This window comes from Marmota monax, unplaced genomic scaffold, assembly GCF_021218885.2.
Source record: "Marmota monax isolate L192 unplaced genomic scaffold, Marmota_monax_Labrador192_F-V1.1 WCK01_AAM20220418_F8-fsc00364, whole genome shotgun sequence".
Taxonomy (NCBI): domain Eukaryota; kingdom Metazoa; phylum Chordata; class Mammalia; order Rodentia; family Sciuridae; genus Marmota; species Marmota monax.
In genome coordinates this window covers 785,691-806,819 of record NW_026694525.1, presented here as the reverse complement: position 1 = coordinate 806,819, position 21,129 = coordinate 785,691, and the positions used below count along the sequence as shown (strand labels likewise).

At 37.4% G+C, this 21,129-nt stretch overlaps 1 protein-coding gene across 3 annotated transcripts in view; it reads left to right on the top strand.

Moving 5' to 3' along the window:
- Nucleotides 1-21,129, top strand: part of Hdac8 (histone deacetylase 8) — a 234,164-nt gene that overhangs the window by 73,015 nt on the left and 140,020 nt on the right. For all 3 annotated transcript variants that reach the window (XM_046420240.2, XM_046420238.2, XM_046420239.2), the window contains exons 5-7: nucleotides 6,606-6,718; nucleotides 10,985-11,062; nucleotides 11,657-11,765. In XM_046420240.2, coding sequence (XP_046276196.1) covers nucleotides 6,606-6,718; nucleotides 10,985-11,062; nucleotides 11,657-11,765 — 300 coding nt within the window. The remainder of the gene's footprint in view (nucleotides 1-6,605; nucleotides 6,719-10,984; nucleotides 11,063-11,656; nucleotides 11,766-21,129) is intronic.

The window sequence follows — 21,129 nt, the reverse complement described above, 5'->3', positions numbered from 1 at the left end:
TCCAGGGCCTGCCAGGAAGCAACCTTCCTTACTCACTTGTAAGGCTGGGAACTCTGTAAGCCAGGTACCAGCGTAGTTTTTCCAAGAAGGCATTGCATGCACTGGCTTCATAAAGTGAGCCTTAGTTCCTTGAAAGTGTCAGATCATACCTGACTCAGTGAGCATCATTCACAAGTATGACATTCCAGGCAAGGCCTTGGTTACATACCAATGTTTTAAATTATGTTCTGGTAACAAGAAAGACAGATTTTTATTGAAACTCTGCAGATAATTATATTGCTATGGAAATAAGAATACTTGGGCTGGGAATGTAGCTTAGTGGTAGAATGTGTGCTTAGCATGCACAAGGCTTTTGGTTCAATCCAGAGCACCACAAACAAAAGAAAATAAGAATACTCAATGAGAGTTTCCAAATCCTGGAAACTTGGGCAAAGGGAATAAGATATTTCCATTTGAAAATGTTCCATTTCTGTTTACAGAAGCCTGCTCTACTAAATAGTTATGAGTTGAAGAGTGCATAAGAGCAGAGAAATGAGTTCCTTACATATGTGCAGAAAACGGAATATTAAAGCATCAGCAATATTCCAAAGACCACCCAATCATCCCTCATCAGTTCTTTCAGACCAATGTAATTAGTTTTTGTGCCACTCAACCTTGGTTTAGTAGTCTTATTAACCCACCTGCTTCAAAACTAGAGTTTTCAAAGTCCTGGCTCATTTCATTAATGTGTCCTCAAAGTTGTTTAAACTGTCCCATCAGAAGCCTGTACACAAAAGTACCTGGGGCAGTCCCTTTCTACACGGCTCTCAGAAAGCCCTTTGTTGAAGATGAAGCCCTCTAGCTTGTGGCTGACTGCAAAAGCTTTCAGTGAAGCACATGAGTAAAACATAAAAAAGCAATCTGTAGGTGACAAAATACTTACAATAGCTATGGTTACCTTATTACTGATCATTTTCCAAAGGGAGAAATCTGATGAGAGTTCATTACAAGAATAACAATACAACTGACAAGGAAATGCAGTTGTTTTTGTGCCATGCAAAATAAGATAAAAGCCAATCCCAAAAAATTTTTAGACAAAGTATCTGTAAACATAATGATTAACCTTATTTTCACAGAAGAGAGGGTATTATATCTAATTTATTAAAATGTATGAACAGAATGTTTAAGGAGGAAAAGACTCAGATATGACATATAATAATCCTGACATAATATACCACAAATATACCAAGAATATAGTTGGAATATACCAGAGTTTACCAAGAATATTAAGTAAAGAGATTCAGGAATCTATAATAGGTTTTAAATATTTGTATATTAATAAAATTTCATAGGTAAGTGGTGTGAATCCCCAGTTGAAAATTAATGTCTAGGAAGATACTAGATTCAAAATGAGGATGCCAAGCTGAGATCAAGTTAACAGTTTTCTCTTTTTTAATATTTAATTTTTTATGTGTAGATGGACACAACACAATGCCTTTATTTTTATGTGGTGCTGAGGATCGAACCCGGGGCCCACCCATGCTAGGCAAACGCTCTACCACTGAGCCACAATCCCGAGTTTTCTTAAAAACTGAAATTATGATTGGGAACACTATTCCCCCTTATCCTTGGTTTTACATTTCCCAGATTCAGTAATCTGTGGCCAACTGAGGCCAGTAACAGTACATTAACATGTTTTGAGAAAGAACAAGACCACATTCACATCATTTTTATTACAGTATATTTTTATAATTATTCTATTATTATTAATTATTGTTGTTAATCACTTATTGTGCCTAATGTATAAATGAGGTTTTATCATAGGTATTTATGCATAGGAAAAAGCAAAGTATATGTCGGATTTGGTACTATCAGCAGTTTCAGGCATCTCCTGGGGGGTCTTGGAATGTATCTCCCACAGATAAGAGAGGGTTACTATACCACAGTTGTCTAATATTTAACAAAGCAGCACGGTGGACTCTGACAAATAGCATGTCGCAGCCAGTGAGGACATGGATGAATCTGTGGAACTTCCCACACAACATACAATTTCTGAAATACTTCTATTAGTAATATTTTACCAAGTTAACCTAGGGAAAGCAATGCATCTCATATGATTTGACAGCTCTTACGGTGCAACTCCTCAATAGTAGCATATCAAACCAAACTAATGGTTGCTAGCACAGCTTTTTTTACAAGGTGAAAGAACAAATCCTTTGTGATTTTTTCCATGGGCCCTCTGGGACTTAAGATAGGATGATGGGTTATTGAAAAGCAATACTTGGCTCACTGTTTTACCAAAGTGACAATAAAAGATTTTAAAGATAAACACAGGAAGTAAGATGATTGTAAAGAACCTTAGCTCCTTTCTCAGAGAGAGGACTTTGTTTTCTTAGATAGTCAAGGACATACCAAAGTCAACATAAATGATAGAAGAGGGCTGGGGAGTGTAGCTCAGTGGTAGAATGCTTGCCTAGCATGTGTGAGGCCCAGGTTTCATCCCCAGCACTGCAGGGGAGGAAAAGTAGTAAACCATAAAAGATTACCTTGGGAAAACACAGAATCTTTGTTATCTAAGAAGATTATTTGGAAGGTAAAGCAAACCGATTCTAACCTGTCATTAAGAATAGACAAATAATCCAAAAAGAAAACCCTTTGCCATTTGAACAGAGAGCAAAACTCTAGTTTTTCATCAGTATATTTGATATTGGAGTTCTTTTTGGTATAAGTGCTACCAAAGTAACCACTGAAATTCTTTTTTTAAAAAAATTTTTTTAGCTGTAGATAGACACAGTACTTTATTTTATTTATTTATTTTATATGGTGCTGAGGATTAAACCCAGTGCCTCATGTATGCTTGGCAAGCGCTCTACCACTGAGCCACAACCCAAGCCATGAAGTTGTTTTTGAAAATCTTATAAATAAACTTATCAAACCATAGCCAGCTTTGAACTGAACAAATAAAATTCTGTTTCTGTGAATCCTCTGCAATTTTTGGTACCCATATACATCCTTTGTAGTACAACTTTTAAAAAAATTTTTAGTTGTTGATGGACCTTTATTTATTTATCAATTTTTATGTGGTGCTGAGAACGAACCCAGTGCCTCACACATGCTAGGCAACTGCTTTATCACTGAGCCACAACACCAGCCCTATAGTACAATTTTTCTAAGTGACAAAAAGTACAGTCAAATATATATAGCCTCCCTGTACCTTGTAAAAATAAGAAGTAAATGCATATAAACCTAAAATTATGTGTAGTAATGTTTTAGCGTTTTTTTAAAACTTTTTTTTAGTTGTAGTTGGACACAATACCTTTATTTTATTTATTTATTTTTACTTGGTGCTGAGGATCGAACCCAGTGCCTCACACGTTCTAGGCAAGTGCTCTACCACTGAGCTACAACTGCAGCCTTCAGCATTCTTTTACTTAGAAATGGTCTAGGTGTCTAATGACTCTCCATTAATGAATTTAATTTAATATCAGTTCAAAGTTTTCAATTACATAAAGATCTTGTAAATTATTTTCAAGCTGATCAACTACAAAACATAATTACTATTGCAATAAAGTTCATTATCAGAATGACTCAACTTGGTTAAACAAATTTATTTTATTCATAAACTTGAACATTTAATAGAAGTAACATTAGTTCATTCAATCGATAAGCCTGTTTGTGTTTAGGAAGAATATACCTAAGTAGAACAAAAATCTACCTGCACATTTTACCTAACACTGATAAGTCAGAAAAAGACATAGCTAGTTTTAGTAAACTAAAATTACTAAATCAGCCCTATTTGCCAAAAATTGATCTAAATTATGTGAACCTGAATTGTTAAAACATTTGAGATTGTTTTTATAGGAATATTCTTTTTAGCAGTTTGAAAGTCTTAAAGGTTCAATTTCTTTATTTTGTGGGAATTTAAGCAATATTCCTTTTATCTAAATGCTTTTCTTTCTTTTATTGGGGGGGGTGTGGTACCAGGGATTGAACTCAGGGGCACTTGACCAGTGAGCCACATCCCCAGCCCTATTTTGTATTTTATTAGAGACAGGGTCTCACTGAGTTGCTAAGCACCTTGCTTTTGCTGAGGCTGGCTTTGAACTTGCCATCCTCCTGCCTCAGCCTCCCTAGCCACTAGGATTACAGGTGTGCACCTGGCGCTCTCTCTCTCTCTCTCTCTCTCTCTCTCTCTCTCTCTCTCTCTCTCTCTCTTTCTCATAGTGGGGATTGATCCCAGGGGCACTGAGCTATATTCCCAGCACTTTTTTTATTTTGTAACAGGGTCTTGCTAAATTGCTTAGGGCCTTGCTAAATTGCTGAGGCTGGCTCCAATTTACGATCCTCCTGCCTCAGCCTCCCAAGTCACTGGGATTATAGGCATGCCCAAGCTTGGTTCTAAATGCTTATTTGTTTCTATAAGCCAATGAGAATAGAGCTCCTTTATGAGATTTTCTAATCTAATTTGGTAATATCATCCAGAGGTAGGAAAATATTACACATTCACACAAAAAAACTTAAAAGACTTTCTGAATTACAGACATCATCATCGTTATTCAGGCTATTGTCATGGAATAATGTTCATTAATTAGGAACATCTTAAAGGAAGAGGCCCAGGAGATTTTTAGAAAAGGGTAAACAAGGTAGTTATCCATGAGTCTTATGGGAGTCATAAGAAAGGATGGGTCTTACTTTGGAATATGTCAGAGCAAACTGGTCAGTTCTCCATTATCAGCCCTCAGAACACAGAGAGGTGGGGAGCTTCTTGGCCATCACTGCTTTCTAGAACCATGGGACTTAAATACAGCCCGATATTGACAATGACATGAGTGTACTTTGCCAAGTTTGTCTACAGAAGTTCTCTATATTCTCCTTTATATGCTATATTATTTCCGGTTGCCTTTTTTGTTTGGATGGTTAGGTTTTTGGTTTTGTTTTTTTCTGTACTTATGACATTCTCCCTAACTTCATTGTATGTTCTCTGAGGGAAGCAATTATTACCTATACTGATTTGTATTCCTCCTTCTCCCTCCTCTTTTGACCTTCCATTCAGGGTTCTGTCCCATCTACCCAAAGTTACTGATGTTTAATAGAAGAATCCATTATATGTCTTGGTGTACTGAGACAATAGATTTATAAAATGTAAACTTTCCATAACTGGAAAATAGCACTGACATCTAAGAACTTTCAAAGTCACATATTTAATTCTTATTTACAGAGAATTCATGGATGGACAAATTCTTTTCTTTGCTTGTTTTTTTTTTTTTTTTTCTTTTTCTGGTTGCATACCTAAGACCAAGCTGTTCCTTGTCAAGCTGCTTGTTGAGTTCACCTCAAGGAAGCATAGTCAGTGTCAAGCAATATTTTTACCAACTTCCTGCTCTCCATCGAACTGTCTTATTGACTCAGCCTGTGAACCAGGGCATTGTTTAGAATATGAAATGCAATAAAAAAAGAGATTTCATGAAGAAGTGTATGAATTGTGTAGGCACTAGAAAGATTTCTCATAGAAGCAAAGATGCATTTTAACTGTTATTCCTCTCAGAATTCTGCTTTGAATAAAACTTCAGGGTGAGTTTAGACAAAAATGGGCTAAATATTTGTAGTGTTCGTGGAAGCAAAAGAAATGGAAACATTTTGGATGAGGCCTTAAAATAAATTATAATGCATTCTGATGAAAGATAATGTTCTTCTACATCTAATCAGCCAAGCTTAGTGGAATAAAAGAACACGTTATTTCACATAAATGTGTAATAAAAGAACACGTTTATGTCGACAAGAGGATAAAGTGACACAATAGCAAAAAAGTTAAAGGACACTAGTAAAGTCAATGAGGACAATTTTTGTGAAGAAAACAAAATAAACTTTAGAAAAGGCTGCTTCGTTTTTCATTGTAATAATTACATTTACAGAAAGGCAACCGTGTTATGCTACCCAAGAGGTTATGCATTTGTACATTCTACACTCAGCTTTTATGAGCAACAAGTGCCAAGACTTATTTTTTTTTTTAATTTTAAAAAAATAACTCCCAGGTTATAGGGCCAGTACAGAAAATCTAATCTCCATCATCTTCTACTGGACTGTCTTTTTTAATATTTATTTTTTAGTTATAAGTGGACATAATGTCTTCATTTTACTTTATGTAGTGCTGAGGATCGAACCCAGAGCCTCACGCATGCCAGGCAAGTACTCTACCACTAAGCCACAACACCAGCCCCTACAGGATTGTCTTTAAGGCTGCTTCTAGAGTCTAGCTTTCTTACAGTTCTAGAAATGAAAATCAGTGTTCATCATAATGAGCCCGGGGTACTACATATTTTTGACATGATTCCTAAATCATCAGAGAAAGGTTTTATTTTGTTCAATATAGTTATTATATTCTAATGCTTTGAAAATCTGGGATCTTGAATGGAAAATGTTATCAGTCAACCTGAGTATTTACCAAAACACTTCATTCTCTAATCATTCTAGGCCACTTACTATATAATCTTTGTGGCTGGATTTTTGTTTTTCTTCAAAGAAGGGGGAATTTTAAGGGACTAGATCTCAAGGGTTAGATCCTTGGCTGTAAAGACTCCCTTGGATTGCTTTTTGGCTGTTGGCTCTAGCAACTTGTTTTCTTGCAGAGATGAAGCATCTGGTTTTTGTTATCTCAATGATGCTGTCCTGGGAATATTACGATTGCGACGGAAATTTGACCGTATTCTCTATGTGGATTTGGATCTGCACCATGGAGATGGTAAGCCCTTCAGTTTCAAAGATGCTTTGCTGCTACGACAGCAGGTTTTGATCAGTAAAGCTACTTCTAGGCAACTGGTAAGAGGAGGAATGGTTATTGCAATTGAAATTTTCCTAATTGAGAATTCTAAAGTAAGTAGTGTGGATTCCTCTAACCCACGCCAATCCCTCCTTTGCTGCCTAAGCCAGCCTCCTGTCATTTCCTCTCCCCTCTCCTCCTGTAGCAGAGCTTTATAGTGGAGAATGGGAAGAAGTGGAACTCTTAACTAGTGTTTACTCCAGTGCACAGTAACCTCCCTCAGGCCATTTCCATCAGTTCTAAGGCAAATTTGTGATTAGAGCTGACAGTCTTGTCTCTTCTCAATGGTACTTCTCTCAGGATAAAATAGGTATATGAAGGACAGACAGGCTAAGTTTTTCGCCAATAAACTACCAACTTCTGTGGTGACCAAAATCTGTTTTTTTTTTTTTTTTTTTTTGGGGGGGGGGTACCAGGGATTGACCCCAGGGGTGCTTAACCACTGAGCCACATCCCCAGCCCTTTTGGTATTTTATTTAGAGACAGGGTCTTGCTGAGTTGCTAGAGCCTTGCTAAATTGCTGAGGCTGGCTTTGAACTTGTGATCTGACTGCCTCAGCCTTCCCAGCTGTAGGGATTATAGGCATGAGCTACCACTCCCGGCTGCCACTTTCTTTACGTTGCTACAATATGAAGTCCTGCACAAACTCAGATCATCTTCCTTAACTTGTGATAGCAGAATCTCTTAACACTTTGAGCTCACCTATTAATCCCCTCTTAGAAGACTCTACTGAAAAGACTTATCCAACCCTCCTATGTATTTTCTATCTAGAACATAGACCTACAGTGACAGTTGTCCTGTCTGTAACACAGTATTTCCATTCACCTAAGAACACTTATCCATTAAATGATTGATTAAGTATATCCCCTGTCCCCAACATTAGTGACTGCTACTTCCTAATTTCCTGGGAATTTTTTAGACAAGACATACTCACATAATCATGCATAAGTATGTGTCTAAGGTTAGGGTTAGCTTTTCTGTCAAAACAGAAAGAAGAATGAAGAAATGTGGTGGTGTGGGGAGCTCCCCAGGGAGTGTTTCCTGCACAGATGCTAGAAACGGATGCTAGAAACATGGACCAGTGACATAAAGGTAAATGTAATAGAGCCATGCATGGTGGTGCACATCTGTAATCCCAGCAATTTAAGAAGCTAAGGCAGGAAGATCACAAGTTGGAGGCTAGCCTCTGCAACTTAGCGAGGCCCTGTCTCAAAATAAAAAATAAAATAGGGCTGGGAATGTAGCTCTGTGGTTCAATACCCAGTGCCACACACACACACACACACACACACACACACACAAACACACACACAAACCCACACACAAAGTAAATATAACAGATGAGAGAGAGGTTGGAAAAACCAACATACTACCTTGAGAACTACAGTCACTGAATTTCTGAATACTTGGCCATTGCAAAACACAGCCTTGCTCAAAAACCTTTAGAATCTCCTTATTCCTTATAATAAGGGGCAGCATTTGACCCATGGCTTACTTTTTGTAAAGTCAGAGAGTAAGAATTTTTTTTCCATTTTTAGAGGTTGTAAAAACATAAAATTTGTATGTGTGCATATATATGCATAAGTGTGTGCCTAGCAGAGATTGTAATTAGTTTGAAAAGCCTACAGTGTTTACTATCTACTATTCACTTAGTTTTCTGACCCCTGGCCTAGAACAATGTTTCTCAACCTTACCTGTGCATCTGGATGGGAGGTTGTTTTATCATGAAGATTGCTGGGCCACATTCACTAGATATTCAGGTTAAGTAGGTCAGATATAAATCCAAAGAATGTACAATTTAACAGCACTACAGTTGTTGTGCAGGCCACACTTTAAAAAACAGTAGTCTTCGAAGTAAAGTCGAGTCTTTTCCCTATCTTTCAAGGCTCACCTCAAACAAGCCTCACCTCATCTTTCCAGTCTTATCTCTCCCTACTTTCTGTCCAGGTTACTCTTACTCAGTGAGTGTGTCTCAATATTCATGACATGTCTCACTATTCCTACTTCTCTGACTTTGCCTCCCTTTTTTTCCTAACTTAATTTTGCTTTCTCCTCCCTTTTTGCATCTCCAAGTTCTATCCATTTGCTCAAGGTTCAACAGTAGCAGATTTTCCCTGATCACCCTACCCCAAGGGTTGTCTTCCACCTCTCAAGTCCTGTACTGTTTATAGCACTGATTTGCTATGTACTTACATGTTGTCTCATATTATTAGGTAATTTTTTAACATGTCTGTGTCTTGTTTCTTCATAAAAACTTTAAGTACCTTCACAACACAGATCAAATTATTTATTTCTCTCTGTCTTGTATAATGCCTTGAACCAATAGTATCTGTATATAGTAGTGGTTTAGTAAAATACTTGTTGTATGAATGAATGATTATGAAATGCAAAGTATTAGTAGCAGAGTTCGAGACTAGAACCAACTCTATTGAACCATATAAGAATGAAATAAGACTGTCACCTGAAACCGTTCTTTCCATTTGCAATGTTATTTCTACACCATTTAGAGTTTCCTGTTTTAGCCAACTTTTATGGTGTGTTTCATTTCAGTTTATTTCCCCTCTTCAGCACCTCCCTTCCAGTGACCCCTGCCCCACCCCCAAACTCTTACACATTTGGTTTATTTTAAATCTCCCATGATTCCATAACTAACATCCTGTGGTGGCTTCACTAACCACTCCTACCCCGTCTTCACCTCCTTTCATCTGCCTAAACACTCTCCTCTTTCACACCAACTCCATATCCTACACCTATCTGATTACGTCCTTTTAAAATTAAGTATGATTTTATAACCATGCCTAATGGTATTTCCTACAAGAAGAAATACAAATGGCTACTAAACATGTGAAAAGGTGCTCAATGCCCTAATACTCAGAGAAATGCAAATTAGAACAAGACCATTCTTTCTGCCTAGGATTAAAAAGAATAATAATAGCCAGTCATGTGCTAGTCAACATGGGAGAAAACAGGAACTCATATACATGGTCAGGAGAAAAGTAAGCTGATATATCTCTGGATGGATGAATAATCAGAATTTTCATGAACTATCCTTGTTTCTAAATTGAAATGCTATTTTCATTTATCTTGTTTTATTTTGTTTACTTCATACTTTCTGCCTGGAGCCCTTAACTGATTTTAACTGCCTCCCTAGGGCAAAACATAAGCTTGGGAAATTCAAACATACCTGTTATATACAAATAGAGTTAATATTTTTTTAAGGTCTCTGTTGGCTTCTAATGAAGACTGAATACATTAAGTAAACACTGAGACAATATCTTTGTTTGAAATATAAAGGAGGATAGTACCCAAATTTGCTAATAATCCTTGAACTTTACAGACTGATTATATGAACCATAGTATGACAGTATATGATTCTGAGAGGAAAAGTGTAGAAATGGGTAGCATGGTTATTGGACAAGAAGTGGCTTCTGAGAATTACTTTAAATCCCAGCTTTTAACTCCCAGGCATCCAATCATTTTCTGACCCTGTTTAAATGGAAAGGAGACCCCTTTCTATAAAAGTCTCTCCCCCATGTTTCTCTAGGCTTTAAAATTCTGTTATAAAGCTGCTATTAAGGAACAAGACCATGACTATTTTCAGCTTTCCAAGTTTTAGCTAGAAGGATGTACTATAAGTTAGTTAGTACACACAGGATTTTGAGAAACCTGCATATATAACCAAATATGCATTATAAAGAGGTACTTTATAATTAGGCTTTCACCATGTAATGCCTAATGTTTGTATTGGTTGTATTTTTTAAGGGATTATCACATAATACTTCTTTGAAAAGAAAATAGAACATAAAACTTCAAAGTTGATGCCAGTGTCCTCTGTTCAATTCTGTTGATAGTGTCTTAATTCTGGGCTCATTCCCTTCCCCACATTTTAGAACACATGTCAGAGAAAGCCCAGGCATCCTGTTGCTTTGAAAGAAGAAGTCCAGTTATAGTTTGCCATTAATTTGAAAGGGTACCCCCAATCTTCACTTAAGGCCAAAGTTCTACCTCATCTGTAATTACAAAGATCAGAGACCAGGGGTTTGTCACTTTTATTCCTTGGCTTGTTAGTTTTGTTATTGCCACCTTCCTTTCTCCCCTTCTTCCCACAACTGCTTTCTAGATTTTTAGGTATCAGAAACAGAAGTTCTATATATGAAGTGATTCTTCTGACATTTCTTTCTCTGGTAGGTGTAGAAGATGCCTTCAGTTTCACCTCCAAAGTCATGACTGTGTCCCTGCACAAATTCTCCCCAGGATTTTTCCCAGGCAAGTGACTTATGTGCTCCCTGTACTTTTGATGAATAGATACTGCAATTGTTCTGTACATCCCTATATCTTATATTTGTATAGCTCCATCCTGTTACTATGTTATGGAGGCTATTCTACACAAAATTTCAACACAGGTCATTTCAGGTGACAATGATAAGAGGAATGACAATAACACGGTTTCTTCTTCCAGATGATTTTTATGGACTGTTAATAGGCAGATCAGTTAAACTTCCTGTACTATCAGATACCACAAGTAATTCCTAACATCCTGATAATTGCAGTGACACAGTGATATTATGTCAACCTCAAAAGCACAAAGAGTCAAGCAAAGGAGTTAATATCTTAATTTTTATTTCATCCAGTACGATGGAAATGAAGGTTTTTCAGTTTCCTGGCTTCCCCAACATTATTTATCCTTGTTCCTACTGTATATTATTTTTCATAATTTCATTCCCTTAGAAAATGATTACTAATTCAGAATTGTTCTGCTAACTGACTGTTTTGGCCTTCTAAATTCCTGTCAGACAATCCTTCAAGTTTTCTAGTTCACATGTTTCTAATAACTGAACACAGTGTTCTTCTCTGTTACAGGAACAGGTGATGTATCTGATGTCGGCCTAGGGAAAGGACGGTACTATAGTGTAAATGTGCCCCTTCAGGATGGCATACAGGATGAGAAGTACTACCACATCTGTGAGAGGTATTACAGAACCATCGAGCCAGGAGCAAGAGGATTGCATTTCTATAGAATGAAATGGTCCCTCATCTGGCACAATTCTTTTTTTTTTTTTTTTTCAAGCAACAGTTTGAAAGAGAAAAACATTGTATGTCCACATAGCTTTTAGACACTGTTTCTTATGCTTATTTAATCGGGTAGCCATCTCCTGTTAGGGATGGCCAAGTGATTGGATCAGAGCCTTCCTCCAGCTTTGATATTACCTGCTTCCTGGTATGATTAAGAAAAAGAAAAACTTGTAAGCTGTCCCTGGGAATCCTTTTTCTACTACTTCCTCAGCTAAAGAAACCTGTGTGTGTGTGATTTCATTAGCTTGGCAGTGTACATCTCTATTTTCTCTTATGGAAACCTCTGCTTCTTCTCTCTACAATTCTATAATCCCCTCTATAATTCTTCATTGTGCATTCTTGAGTTCTATCTGTTAAAATTAGTATAAGAAATTTGTGTGTGTATTTGTAGTGCCGGGTATCAAACACAGAGCTTTGTGCATGCTAACCATATGCTCTCTCACTGAGCTATTCCCCCGGCTCAGAACTCTGTTCTTTTCCCTTATAGTTAAGGATTAAATTACAGATAGTTATCGGTGGACAGTTTAGTGTGTAGACCTCTGGAGTTGACAAGTCCTATGGAAAGGAAAAAGGGAGAAACTAAACTCGTATTCATAAAAATTGAGATTGGTCAGGCACAAATTCACTGCTGACAATGGCAACAGAGAGAGTGAGTCTGGCTGGAAGTGAGCCAGTCAACAATTCTGAAGGTAAGCAGTGGGGATTGAGGTACTCTTGATCCCCCCACCCCCTCAGCTCACATTTCTCCCAACCTCTGGTGGAAAACAGGGACTTCCCAAAGGAGCCGGCCTGCATTGGCCGTCATCACTGGCAATTGTATAAACAAAGTAGAACTATTAAAAAATAAAAACTTTATGCTTCAAAAGTACCTCTTTGCTCCAGAGATTTGGCCAGCCAACGCATCACTCAGTCATTCAGCAGTACTAGCTTCTTCATGATTTTGATCATGTCCCCTGGCTACCTCTGTATTATCAGACTGAAAAAAAAAAGAAAGAAAAACAACTTTTTTTGGACTTGTTTTGTTTTGAGCCTGCCATTGATGGTTTAATTGCCCTTCTTTGTTCCCCTTAGGCTCTGTCCTGTCCTTGAGATGTACAGATCAGAGCTGCTTATGTAACTTGACCAAAGAAGATGTCCTGTGGTTCTGTGTAAAAGGAGAATTATTTTGTTTGTCTTTTAATCCCCTTATTAACAGTGCCCAACATCTTGTTGCCCCCCCCCACCTTTGGCATAGCTGGAAGCTACATTGTTCTCTGTAGTGCACTGTCCACAGGGTTTCCTAGAGCTCTTTCCTGGGTCTTAATTGAAAGGTCACCACCCATCATCCTGCAAGTATAATTTGTAATATCAGCCCTCCCTAAATATATCACCTTACATGTGCCCCTATTCAAGCTCATCTGCCAATCATAAAGCCTCCTGAGATCTTCCTTTCTCCCCAATCAGCTTGGCATTTCACTGCCAGCAAAAGCTGAATGTTATCTGCATACTTGAGGATTTCCCAGTACCCACCCCCCAAGTCTACTAGTTCTCCTCCTTCAGTCAAAAAAAGTCTGTTTCTTTCCTATAGTTTTTTTTTTAGATACACCATTTTCTACTACATGATTAAAAAATTTAAATCCCATGGTAATTCATGTTTAAAAATAGTCTTAGTATCAAACTTAATTAGAAGCATTTTAAAAGTAAATTTAGCCCCAAAGAAAAGATCTGGAAAAAGATTATACATGATTTCCCTTTACAGAAACCCTTTTGCCACCCGCATCCCAGTAGATTGGTGGCTTTTGTGTCCAAGAGGCTAGCATTTATTAAAGATTCTTCCAGTTTGCCTACTAGAGAACCAGACACTCATCAGTTTATAGATCCCAAGGCCCTTTTGCCTGCAGAGTCACACCGGCAATTCACACAGTGATCACCCAGAATAACAGGTTCCAGGTTTTCATTAGAGGTACAATAATTGTTTCCTTTGATTTCCTTCAGAAGTTAAGTCTGGTCAGGGCATGATGTGAAGTCACCTCTGATTCCAGGGGTGCCAGGAAGGCTTCCTGGTCCAAACATCCCTCCCATCTGTTGGACTAATACCTGAAATTCCTTTAACAGGAAACAGACATTGTTTCTACAGTTAGAAATAGACCTTAAAATGAAAACTTGGCCCAACATAGCTTCCTCACCGCCACATTGCCATAGGCGTATTATTTCACAGATAGCCAATTTGCAAAGGGTTAGAGCACGAACTCCTTGAGTATTCAGAAGAGCAGGGAATAGGTAGTGGAGCACTAGAGGAAAAGTGATACAAACAAAACAAAACCATCTTTGCCAACTAGTTTTACCAGGTCTGGTAATTATCTCACTCTGTTCCAAATTATGCTTTTGACTCCTTTCAATATGTGTCTTGGAAATGGAGTCTGACCCATCTGCCTACCTCAAATGGCATATTAGTTATACGAATGGCTCATTATTTTATAAAAGTCATTTGGTATATCTATTATTTCATTTTCATCTTTATCACTGGTTCACTTATAGATGCTCTAATTTTTGTCACCCAATTTCTAGTTTGCTCCTGAGCTGCTTCTCTCTGTGGGATTCACATAAATTGTTTTTTTTTCCTTTCCTCTTCTTTCATTTCTTCCACCTTCCTTCCATTCTTCCTTTCCCCCCCCCTTCTTCCTTTTCTCTCCCTCCCTTTCTCTCTTCATTCCTTTTTAAAGTTGTTCCTCTGGTGTAGCGTTTTTTATTTGCCAGCTAGTTGGGTAGACATTTAATGGTTTCATTTTAAGATTGAACACACCCCCTTCGTTTTAAAAAATGGCTTAAAGTTTCTTTTTGTAATAGACTGTATATGGAATTTATTTATTTGTTCTAATTAGTTATACATGACAGTAGAATACATTTTGACATATCATCCATAAATGGAGTATAATTTCTCATTCTTCTGGTCGTATGATGTGGAATTATACCAGTCGCATAGTCGTATATGCACATAGGGTAATAATGTCCAATTCATTCTTCTAACCTTCTTATCCCCATACTCCCTCCCCTCCCTTCAGTCCGTTCTGCCAAATCCAAAGTATCTCTATTCTTCCCTACCCCACTTATTTTAAATTAGCATCCATATATCAGAAAAAATATTCAGCCTTTGTTTTTTTGGGATTGGCTTATTTGCTTAGCATGATATTCTCCAGCTCCACCCATTTACCTGGAAATGCATAATTTCATTCTTCTTTAAGGCTGAATAATATTCCATTGTGTATACTATATTTTGTTTTTCCATTTTTCTGTTGAAGAGCATCTAGTTTGGTTCAGTAGTTTGGCTATTGTGAATTGAGCTGCTATAAACATTGATGTAGCTGCATCACTGTAGTATGCTGATTTTAAGTCCTGTGACTATAAACCGAGGAGTGGGATAGGTGAGTCAAATGGTGGTCCCATTCCAAGTTTTCTGAGGAATCTCCATACTGCTTTACATAATGGTTGCACCATTTTTACATCAATATTTTCTAACATTACCAAAAATCTTGGGTTCCATTTTATGTAATTGACAATCTTGTAATTAGACTTTTCTAGGTTATTTTATCCTAAGGGAAGAATCAATGATTCCCATAAGATTCTTATAGTTTGCATGGGAGCTACTAGAGTTGGTATACCAAGTAATGTACTATTTTAGCTAGCATAAAAGAACATCAACATTATTCCATCCTTCAAATGGAATCTTATGGCTCCAGTATAGAGATGATAGAAGTATATTGTAATCTGTATTTACCTATTTATTTTAATTTTTTGTAGTTATAGAAGGACAGCATGCCTTTATTTTATTTGTTTATTTTTATGTGGTGATAAGCCTCAAACCCAATGCCTCACATGTGCCAGGCAAGTGCTCTGCCTCTGAGCTACAGCCCCAGCCCCTTTAATCTGAATTTGCATGAAAGCCCACCAACCCCACTCTACCCTGGGGCCATACATACATATAAGTGTATGTATGTTTGGTGAGAGAGGGAAGGTGTTTTAACAAAGGAAGGGTTTGCTAGTTCCCAGGTTTTGGCATCTAAAAAAGAAAATGCCCTGGGTTCCACCTCCAGCAGTGTGAAGGAAGCAAGGAACTGCTGCCTATGTTTAACCTATTTTCTCTCAGAGCAGTATTTGAATGCAATGTGAGATAGTCTTAATTATGTCTCACCTACTACCTAAAATGCATTGTTGATTTTCAGAACATTTACACCCAAGAATTTGTAAGAGAGAGTGACGATAACAAGTACTTCTTTGCTGTTGGTTTGTGGGAGTTTTGGGTAAATATCAGGGTACCATTCTGAAACCTCAAACCCTGCAGAATGACCTAGCTGCTTGCTCACTGTCAACTTCCATGACACATACCAAGTTTGAATGAAGAAATTCAAAGTTGTGTTAATACTTCTTAGTATGTATCCTATCCATAATCTTACAACACTAGTAGCCAGAAAGCAATCTTTACTAAATATCTGATTATTAGTATATGTCTCATAGGAAAACTATGCATATGTACCTATAATAAGTACAGATGCATATACTGAAGTCAACAGTTCAATGTTATGAAAAAAAATTAAGAATATTCACCGGGCACAGGGGCACACACCTATAATCCCAGCTGCTTGGGAGACTGAGACAGGAGGATAGCGAGTTCAAAGCCAGCCTCAGCAAAAGTGAGGTGCTAAGCAACTCAGTGAGACCCTGTCTCTAAATAAAATACAAAATAGGGCTAGGGATATGGCTCAATGGTCAAGTGCTCCTGGTTTCAATCCCCAGTACCCCCACCAAAAAAAAAAAAAAAGAATATTCAACTATTCAACTTTGTAAGATAATACGAACAGACACTGTATAAATCTTTTACCAAAAGGAAGACATATTGTTAAATAGATTTCTTAATAATTAGGACTTCTTAAAGATTCTGTTGAGCTGGAGTTCTCATTTAGTAACAGTTTTTATATTCACATATACAAAACTTTGCTAATAAGTGCTAACAACATGACCAGAGAAATAACCTTATTCTAGAGAACTAGCGTTCATTATAGTAGCTATTAAAATATGAATCTAGGGGCTGGGGTTGTGGCTCAGCAGTAGAGCGCTCACCTAGTACATGTAAGGCCCTGGGTTCGATCCTCAGCACCACATAAAAATAAATAAATAAAGGTATTGTGTCCAACTACAACTAAATATATATGGGTGTGTGTGTGTGTGTGTGTATATATATATATATATGTGTGTGTGTGTGTGTATGTGTGTGTGTGTGTGTGTGTATTTTTTTTAATACAAATCTATCTGGATTGTCCTTGGTCTGTTTACCTTGAGTCTTAGGGCTTGTGTTATATAGCTCAAAATTGAAGGAATACTTTTGTCCCCATCAAAAACTTAAAGAAAAATTCAGAGACCTCATAAGTTTAAAAAAATGTAATATTTTGCTTTTTCCTTTTATGAGAGAAATATTATATGCTTCTATTTTATTTTTTGTGGTTGCAAAGGCATGAATTCAGCAGTTTTTACTACCTCTTCAACTGCTTTTCTTAAACATTAGCTCTACTATTAATGGGCTAGCCACAGTAGCCAACCCCAAAACAACTTGTTTTCTAGAACAACAGCAGGGTCATTAAAGACACGGCTCTTTTAAACCTAAATTTTGTTCTTGAGTGGAATTTCTGTGTCCATCTGTATTGAGTTCCACTCACACCCAACAAGGAAGAGAAAAAAAAAACATAGCACTAATAAACTTAATATGGTACCTTCACAGTATACTTTATTGTATTAGAATTTTCCTCAGATTCTGACATTGCCTCTGGAATACAAGCCAGTAGTGTTTTAAGCATAGAATCAGTTCCTGTGGGTCTGGAGCCAAAATTCACCTCTCCAGAGCCATTCTGACCTTCCCACAAAACAGTCAAGCAGCTGACATCATCTCATAGGGTTTTAAAAACATTAATTAACAAGAAGAAAAGGAAGGCAAAGGAGGAGTTACTAGGCTACATAGTTTACTCTGTACCTGGTGCTGGCCTTAACATTTCACATGTTTTCCTATTCAATTTAGGTGTGTATCTTTAAATATTGTTAAACTATTTTATTCATTCATTCTGTAAAATTGTATTGAATGTCTACTTTATGACAGACACTATGCTAGGCACTGGTGATGTTAAATGAGAGATGAGGCTTCTGCACCCTGGTCTAGCTTCTAGAAGAAGGAAATTGCACTAAAATTTTACATTTCTTCTCTTGATCTTTGTAACAATCTACATTCTGTAATGCCTCTAAAAGTAGGTATGATTATTCTCATTCTACAAATGATAAAACTGGAGAAAAAATTGACTTGCTTAAAGTCAAGCAACTAGGAAATAGTGAAGCCAGAGTTTGAATCCCTATCTGTCTACTTCTTAACCATTGACTACCTTGTCTCCAAAGTATCACGTGGAAGTATGAAATTTCATTGTTGCAAAGAAAAATACTACCCCCAATACTTCTTGGGAATTTTTATCTCAGGGATTGCAGAAAAGCTCCTAAAAAAGAGAAAGAAACTATTTAGCTTTATGCAAATGAACCACATGATCTATAGTATACACAATCTATTGGGTATGTTTGTGAAAGTGCAATTTAGAGTTTTGCCAAAAATAAGAATCTCTTAATCCTCAGGATTTAATTTGTAATTTTATGGGCAGAAAATAAGAATAAATATTGCCAGAATTTACTTCTTAGGTTTTAAATTCCTAATTAAAGTTTGGAAATATGGAGATTCTGTAAATCCTCTTTTCCCTTCATTTTCAAAGGAGAAAATCCTGACTTCCTGCTTTAGAAGGTGAACAGAGTCACATGTCATTTTATAGAGATCTTCTCGTGGAATTACATCCTTTTCTTGTGGTTTTTAACAGCTAGTACTGCTAAAGATTTTTAACTTTGCATTTCTGCAACTATAGGCAAAATTTATACCATCTCTCAGTCCTGGCAAAAGTTAATATGTGCGTATAGGGTGGAGATTCTCCGTGCTATAAGTGGTTCAGCCAATACCAATTGAATAAAATGAGAACCAAGGGATGTCACTAAAGGACATTTAAGGGAAATGTTTCCTTTCACTATTGACTTTTAATGTTAATATTTAAAGAAGAGATGTTTTAATGATGATAGGTTTTTCTTTCATTATAATGATAAGTCATCTGGAAATTATCTTCCACTTGGGACTCCAGAGTTCTTATAATTCAGTTTTAGAAGCAGTAAATCTTCAGTGAAAGGGAACCCAACAATTGCATTCCCTTTGGCTTCATGACGTGGCAAAAGCAATGCATACTCACTTATTCATGCGTAAATATTTTAAGCATACAAATTGTTAAAATTCTCTCTCATTTGATAAGGAGTGATGGACTCTCTAGGAATTTGCATTTGAGAACAAATAATTATGTAGACTTATTTGTCTGTCTCCATGTGTGTGTGTGTGTGTGTGTGTGTGTGTGTGCGCGGTGCACACAAGAGCGTGTACATGTGCATGTGTGCTGGGGATTAAACCTAGGGCCTTGCACATGCTAGGCAATCACTCTACCCCTCAATTGTATTATATTCCCCACCCCCTTACATTCATCTTCATCCCCATTTTTATTACAATCGGAGAGCTGGCAGGATTTCTTTACACAATCATTCTACCACCCTTCAGTTGGGTCACAGTTATACTACCTCAGTAATCACTAGCTCACTTTTGCCCAATGATGAAGGTAAAGGAAGTAGCCAATTCATTCTGTAAGCCTTGCATCAGGAACTTAGCCCTCTGTAAGTAAGGTATTTGTAATAAATGCTTTTGTTCTATTTGATAAATGTCTATCCTGCCTCTCCTTGTGGTGTGGCAGATGTAAAATTGCCTATTGTTTCTAGAAAAATAGATGACTCAGACACTAATTAAATTCACTGCTAATGTTAGCCACAGGTGGAAATGAGGCCAAAGTGGGCTATTCATTTATTCTTCCTAGTTTGATGTGTCTTTTAAGATATTGAATTCAAAATACATTAAGTACCTAAGAATGTAAGATAATTTGGAGGGAGGGATACTGTGGTTCATTATCTGAGTTTTCCTCAACTCTAAATGAGCTCACCCTGCCAGTCTCCAGAAATTGTTTAGGGTTGCAGTGAGTACTGGTATTTTCCTTCACCTAGTCCTTAGGGATTTAAATCCAGATGGTTAGAGGAACAGTGCCTATTTTCACCTCCTTTCCCTCTCATCTGGTGTCTTTCATGACCAGTTCCTGAGCTTTACCGTAACATCCCACCCCCCACACCCCCACACACACCAAGTGAAAAAGTCTTCATAGATGGTATTTTTTTTTCCATTTCAGTCAAGGAGGACAATGTTCTGGAATTCTGTGGGTTTGTTCTGTCATTCTGATGTGCATTTTCCCTCCTCTCTTCTTAGTGCTGACTGATCTCTGCCCCCTGGAGAAAGTGACCTGATTCTTTGGCAGCAGTTTAATACATTCTGATGCTGGAACATGTTCTGAAACTATCCAGAGGCAGGAAGACCTTGCTTAAATGGAAAGCTTGAGAATCACACTCTTCAATGTAGATTTTCTCTGAAAAGAATTCCTAACTTAACTTTATCTGTGCTTAATAGTATGTTGTAACATCAAAATTCATTACTCCTCTCAGCTTCTATATACCAGGCACTTCCTACCCCTGCCCCAGTCCTCCCCATCCCATATTTTGTAGTCACTATTCTGTCCCTTTAGTCTAGCCTAGAAAAATTACTGTTTAGACTGTGCTGTAATATGTTATGGCTTTGAATGACTGTGCCTGACATTGCCATACACCTAGCAGCTGCCAGGACTGATGAGCTGCTTCACTGTGTTCTGTTGACATAGATCGTACAGAGATTTAGTCAAATCCTGTATCCACCACCTGATGAAAAAGCCTGATGCTAAGTTTGACTGGACTTTTGTCTGTGTGCACTGTTACCCACTGTGCAATCGAGAAAGATCCATACCCATTGGCTCTTAAAGAAGGACTAAAGAAAATATCTCTGCAAAAGAAAAAATAAAGTCATCTCAAATAACTGGCTAACAAGTTAACAAGTGAAGGAGGAAGTGTGCCAGGGACTAAAGGCAGCGTTTGCCTAGAGATGATGCAAGCACAGTTGAGTAGTGAACTAGAGATGGAAGGGGGTGTGTGTGCCAGGCCCTTGTGGAACAATTCTGAAGAGGAAAGGAAGGGATGGGGAAAGGGGGTGTTGGGGCATCTTAAATGTGTTAAGGATTAAGTAGAAAAATATCTATCCTATT